General features: G+C 46.6%; 1 protein-coding gene across 1 annotated transcript in view; it reads right to left on the bottom strand.

The window, feature by feature from the left end:
* Nucleotides 1-1,451: 1,451 nt before the first annotated feature.
* DCBLD1 (discoidin, CUB and LCCL domain containing 1) overlaps nucleotides 1,452-6,557 on the bottom strand; it is a gene marked incomplete at its 5' end in the record, with an annotated part of 30,054 nt that continues 24,948 nt past the window's right edge. Inside the window, 3 exons of the mRNA XM_010161421.1 lie at nucleotides 1,452-1,969; nucleotides 4,600-4,719; nucleotides 6,266-6,315. Coding sequence (XP_010159723.1) covers nucleotides 1,452-1,969; nucleotides 4,600-4,719; nucleotides 6,266-6,315 — 688 coding nt within the window. The remainder of the gene's footprint in view (nucleotides 1,970-4,599; nucleotides 4,720-6,265; nucleotides 6,316-6,557) is intronic.

Genomic DNA, 6,557 nt, shown 5'->3' with positions numbered 1-6,557 from the left:
AAATCGAGAATCTTTGTGGCACCCTTTGCAAATTATTCCCAGTGTATATGTGAGGAAGCGGAGGGCTTTCAGAGGGCAACTTTCCCAGAGCTCAGGTTTTACTGGTCTCTTTCCCCAACCTCGAGCCTTAAATACAGCATTTTTCCTTCCCAGAAGTCTATCGCTTCTTGATGTTTCAGGACGCGCTTTCAAATCCAAAGTGATGCTCCAAGCACTGCAGGTGGAAGCGCAGCGGACGGTCCCAGCCGCTGCCAGAAGTTGTTTCACTTCAATGCTGCCGCTGCTGAAAGAGGAGACAGCTGCTCTGCAACACGTTGCACCCATCCCCATGCTTTTCCAAGCTTGTCCAAACCCAGAATTGAGGATAACATTTGCTGCAAAAGAAAAACTATTTGAAAACAATTGTGCTGATCTGCTGTCTTGCAGATCTCACCGCAACAGTAACCCTTACACACGCTGTGTTTTACTTAAATTATTTCAAATGTTACACTAAATTTGTAAGACCCAAAATGACCTAGTGGAGCAAGGAAGAGTTCAGGGGGTGTGCTGTTTTGTGGCAAGGAACAAAATTTCCTTATAGCTTAGCAGCAAAAGCATCAGCTCGGGCTTGAATGGGATTTAATTCTCAGCTGTAAATTCACATTTTGTTTCCACACACACTTCCTGGAAAAAAAAAACCAAACAGGCTGACAGGTGTTGGGTTGGCTTGTTTGGTTTTTCTGCTATTGCAGAGTGATCACCATGGCTTGAACCCAAAACTGGCTTCAGCTTTTCTACTTGTTTTTAACATGAATAGCAAGTTAGACAGGCTCAGCTCATATGCTAGATCAGATTCAAGCATGTAAGAATTGCTGCTAAAAAAACCAGCTGGGAAGGTGGGTTTGAGCACAGTATTTAAATGCTCAGCTCAGCTGCCTTCTCTTGTGCACTTTATGCTTCAAGTAGTTTTACTTCTTCTACCCTCCCAGTAAGGGATACAGTGATGCTCAATCTTCGCTTATCGCCAGAAAGGAGATGAACCACCGCAACCCTAAGATACACCGTTTACAGCTGGCAGTACAACAGCAGGTAAAATAGAGACTGAAAAGAAGGCCTGATTTTCTTAACCAGGCTTCTCTGCAATCCTTTCAATCCTCCAGGTGAAAAGGAAACTTAGAGAATTCTCCTTAAATAAAAGCTATGTACAAATTGCACACATTGCAAACGGAGCACTGAGATCAGTTACAGAAAATAAGATGTACAGTCTTCACTGATAACATCTCTCTTGCTATAAACAGTGATAAACAGCATATGCTTTCTTCAGATGTCAGAACCCAGCAAGACTGCAATATTATGTACACAGGGCTTGTTTGCCTTCTGCCTCCCGCAGCAGAGTCCCTCCCAACTCTGTTTTCGCCTCGGAAAGCTGTGCAGCGACGTTCCCGCGCACCGCACCTCTCCTGCTCGGCACATCACAAGAGAGCTGTCATTGCTGTCTGGCTTATCGGTTTGAGGCAGTCTCTGGGCGTCGAGTAGCCCTCGCTCCCGAGGGCATTGGGCTGAGGTTTCTGGTAGTCTGTGCTGTAGCTCACAGAGGACAGGACACCATTAGCTTTGGGTTTGTCGTAGTTTATGACGCTCTGGGGCGTCTGATAGTCTCCGTTCCTGGTATCAGTCTTACATGAACTGGAGAAGCTGCCGGCAGAAAGGGAGTGTTGCCGAGATGAGACGACAGGTACGTTGTAGCCGTTTTCAGAGGGGAAGTTATTTTCTCTTGCGACGTGCCGCTCTATGATGGGGGTGGCGTATTCGGGCTCTTGGCTGGTCAGGGGCAGAGCGTACTCGTGCCGGTTAGCTCTGTGTGGACAGTGATAGTGGTTTTCGAACTCTGAACTCCCCCTTCTTCCCTCGTCTTTGGTGTCCATGGGTCGAAAAGTAGATCCTTTCCGTGTTACCGTCCCAGTCCCGATCATGAGAGGCTGCTGGTAATCTAAAAGGAAGCAGGAACTGCTCAATAAGGCACAGATTGGTTATTTTATGTATGTAATACTTACGCATAGATAGGTATTTTCTGTTGAAAAACAGGGATGTGAGGGAACCACAGAGATTGCCCAGAGCAGCAGTGGATGCCCCATCCCTGGAAGTGTTCAAGGCCAGGCTGGATGAGGCTTTGAGCAACCTGGTCTAGTGGAAGGTGTCCCTGCCCATGGCAGGGGGGTTGGAACTAGATGGTCTTTAAGGTCCCTTCCAACCCAAACCATTCTGTGATTCTATGAAACCCTTCCCGAGCGCCGCTCCTGTAACCTCCTTCAGCGAGCAAGCGTTGCAGAACATGGCAGAAGCTCTTCCATGCAGGAGCTCCAATCTGCCACTCCTTTCCCTCCTCTCTTCCTCCCCTTCCCCACCTACCCACCCAAATAAATTATCATTTCTGGAATATACTCAAAAGCCCTAAAAAATGAGAGAAGTCAACAAAATAACAGCAACAAACTGGACAAAGGACGTTGCTTGACGATCCACAAACGAGGTGGTCTCCAAAACAAGTGCTCCACTTTTGGAATAATTAAAATGCCTGGGGGATTCTTAACAAGCCCTACCAAGTGCCGGCTTTATTTAAAAGGCATCTCGCAGTAGCTGACTGACAAGAAGGATGAAGTTAGGCGGAACGGCAGCCAAGGGAGTCAAGGGAAGTGTGAAACACGCTAAGCCAGCTCAGAACTGCTGCGGGCGCGCGAGGAGGGAAGAGCCGTGGGAGGAGAAGCGGGACCGGTGCTGCTGGAGGAACCGGGCGGGTTGCCTCAGTCAAGGGGGATGGCAAGGGATAGAGCTGGGGATGGGTAAACGGCCTGAGCAGGAGCCTCAAGAAGGGGGTGTTTGCACCTCCAGTCAGGGAGGTGCCATGTAAGAAGGAGATCGGGACTAAAAGGGTTTTCAAAAAAAAAAAATCCAGTGAAACTATTATGAGAAAATTCAGCGTTGTGACTTTCTCGCTTCGGTGCTGGTGACAGTTTCTTAGGGATACATACGGTGGCCTGAACAGCTCCAGTAAGTGACACTGCTAAAGTATCATGTTTTGACGCAGGCGTGAAGAAGTTAGCTCAGTTTCTGTGCTGGCATCGTGGTTCCTCTGACATGAGTGTCGAATGCAATCCCATATGTCCTGTGAATCTTTTTGGCAGTTCCTGGCTACATCCCAAACTTCAGCATGTAGGGTGAAGGTGTGATGATATTTCAGTAAGTAAGTGGTGCAGCTCTTCCCGGCGTCGCTGCCGCCATCCCCAGCAATCCCCCTCGATCGGGATGAAGCGGCTCGGCTCGCTCCTGGCTGCCTTTGAGAACCGGCAGGCAGCCGGGGATTCGAAGGGGGGGTGTGTGTGTGTGTGTGATTTCATGTAGGACATTAACCTCTAGGCCTGTTGCAATTATATTATTAAATGGCACGTTTCTGGGCTGCGTTCACATTTTTATTTCAAGTTTGGTACTGTTAAAGAGAGTGTAGGTGAAACACTAAGGCTAGGGAGCTGCCTGGCCAGAATTCCCACATGCGGCAGGAGGGGAGGATGGAGAGAGCAGAGGCTCCCCAGACAGGGCCAGGGGAGCCAAGCAACCACAGTGTTTGAGCAGCCTTTATCAAACCCCTTTCTTTCATGAAGTAAAACTGCTTTATAGGTCTCTACATTTTTATACTGAAAGTTTCTGGGAAGGTTTGAGACCGTCTTTGAAAGATATCCAGGGTAGCACCATATGGAATTACAGTAACCATCCATTTGTTTTTTAAATCTATTCCTCTGCCAAACGTATTGGAAAATGCTAAGGAATTTCTAAAAGCTGGAGGCTGGAAAGAGCAAATTAATCTTTCTGGAAGATTGCTAATCACTGATCCCATGAAATGGCCGGTCTCACTGGCCTTTCCAGACAGACTAAACTAGGCAGGGATAAGATCTGCTAAGAGGATGAAATAAAAAAACCCATCCCTTTGGGATGCAAATAGTGTCGATGTGAGGATTTGCTCTATCCAAACAGTGACCTGGAGCCAAGGTAGCACAGGAGAGAAGCACTGTGGTGGTTGTTTTTCCTTCTCTCTCACCTACCTGCTTCCACTTCAGGGGGCCTCATCTCCAAAATGTTTCAGGCCCCAGCAAAGCTGCCACAGGGATCTCAGCACCACTTCCAGCTGGGCATGAAATCCTACCACAAACCAACCAAGTAATTTTTCTATTTGCTCAGCAGCAAGGGGCATTACATCTTGTTCCACTTCCAAAGACATTTGTGTTTAAGTCAAAACACAAAAATTAGCCAGCAAACTATCCTATCCTAGGCACGTGCTTGCACTGCATCCTTGCCTGGCTGCCTTCCATGGTTACTTTCAGCTGTGACTATTGCAGAGTTGGGAAGTCTTTCCCAACAGTTCCATGAACAAATTTCCAAAACAGTGGTCATTTTCCCCCCAGTATATTTAGCTGCCTCACTCTACGTCTGGGATGAAGACAGATAAATACGTTCCTGGGCCTCAGCTTGCATGAGAGCTGGAGCTTGTGATGCTGCTGACCTGTCCCTCTCCCCGTCACCTGCTCTGCATGCGGAGCAACAGTAAGGTATTGTGGTGGGAGAAACTGTTACCTGCCATGTCGCTGGTGACCAGATCTAGTTTTTGTGGTGTCTCCTTATCGTTATTATAGCTGATGGTAAATTCAGTTGACTGATGTCTGGTGAAGGGCTGCTTGATTTGTTTCCAACAACCTATGATAAAGAAATAAAAATAGAAGGCTTATCAGCAAGTTAAATGCTTACAGTCAGAAGACTTACCAGAAAGTTTAATTTTTGGTGTACTCGTTGCTGTCAATATATTGAAGTAGTTAAAAAGCAAGACTGATCAGGCCATGTGTAAAAAAAGCCCCCTAAATTTGGAGGATGAAAGGATAGCAAGTGAATCATCAGCTGGGATTTCCAAGCGGAAGTGTAACTTTTATAGAGGATTTTCTTGGCAAGAAGGGCTTAAACTTTGTGGGTGCCTGCACTGATGCCTTAACAAAGCCTATTGGTAAAATACCAGATTTGGATTAGTTACATGTTTTGCCGTGGCAAAAATAAAGCTTAAAGATTTAGTTTTTTCAGTAGACTGGCATGGCTTCCATTTCCTTCAGATCTGAGCACCGGCACTTATCTGTGTCTTATGTGTTCTAACAACATCCTTGCGAGACAAAAAAGAGAAAATCCACCGTGTCAGGCACTTGCCCAGAGCCTGTGACAGGAGGTCTGCAGAGAGGTGGGTTTGGCTCCCAGCTTTCTGAGTCCCAAGCCTGGTTCACCAGGGCTTAGGAACTTGCTTCATGAAGCACACACGCTGCAAATGAACTGACTGGGTAAGAGGCGATCTCAGATTTCTTGGGATTTGTCCTCATTAGCAAATGAGAAAGGATTATGATGTGACCTTGAAAAATCATATTAGCAAATATGATGTTAAGCACAAATTAATTTTGTAATGAGGGCGAGCTGCAGTGGGTAACAGCGTTCTCTTCACTGACGTCAGCACCTGCTGAGGGATGAAATTTCGGAGCTGAGCTATTGCAGGCACTTGTCAAGAGACAGGTGCATTGCTTAGTGGTTTCTTTTTTTATGGAAAACTCAGATTCCAAAGCATATTATTCTACATAGGTGGCAGGCCAGGAAAAACAACTAAACCCCAATGGGAGACCCCACTCTAGAAAGCATTACTGATCAAGACAGAGGTGGTCACTTCACTGAGGTTTTGCAGGCAGAGTAGGAATCCTAAAGCAGAGTCCCCAAGCCGATCCCCTACTCAGATTTTACACGTGAAATACAATTCGGATTGTTAGGCTTTATAAATACAGTCCCAACCAGGGAGGGCAGCAAGATGGAAATATTAAAGCCATAAAAAATTATTAGCCCTTGCTCTCTTGGAGAAAGGCAATCTCCTCTGCTGGTTGGGGCGGGGGGGAAGGAAAGCAGCAATTTTCTGCAAGATAGGGAAGGAGGAGGGAAGGAAAGTGAGGGCACCTGGGAGCACTCTTACATGCTAATTTATGCACTCTGTATAATAGATCTTTTGCTAATTGCCTTTCTGTCATAGAAACCAAATTGTATTGTTTCTTAGGGCACTGTGCTAGGATGACACAAATGGGACTCACGTTTGCTGTTTCCCTTGTATGAAGTCAAGAATTTGAACGAGGAACCGTGGATGCTATACCGCAAGTACTGTATGCTTAGTTGCATAAACCCTTTTCCCTTAGCCCAATGGACAGGACAGGACAAAGCGCACACTAACCTGATTTTTGAGCACTGGCTAATCCGTAAGAAAGTCCTTTGGCTTCTCGCCTGCAAGGAGAGGAAAGCATTTATAAACATCTGCACTTACAGCATTGCAGCTTCATGCCTTCACTCCAGCAGACTAGCCTTTGTGTTTAGCAGCTGAGGACAGCTTCACTTGGGGTGTTTACTAGGATGTAAGGCACGCAAACCAGGGTTTCCCCATCTGTATGCGAGCTGTGAGTGACGGTGTTCAAACCTCTTGTGCCTGGCACTCAGCGATTTGATGTGCCTGCGTCTGTACCTGTCAC

The sequence above is a fragment of the Eurypyga helias genome, unplaced genomic scaffold (genome assembly GCF_000690775.1).
Source record: "Eurypyga helias isolate BGI_N326 unplaced genomic scaffold, ASM69077v1 scaffold4371, whole genome shotgun sequence".
Lineage (NCBI taxonomy): Eukaryota > Metazoa > Chordata > Aves > Eurypygiformes > Eurypygidae > Eurypyga > Eurypyga helias.
This window is presented reverse-complemented; position numbering and strand designations above follow the sequence as displayed.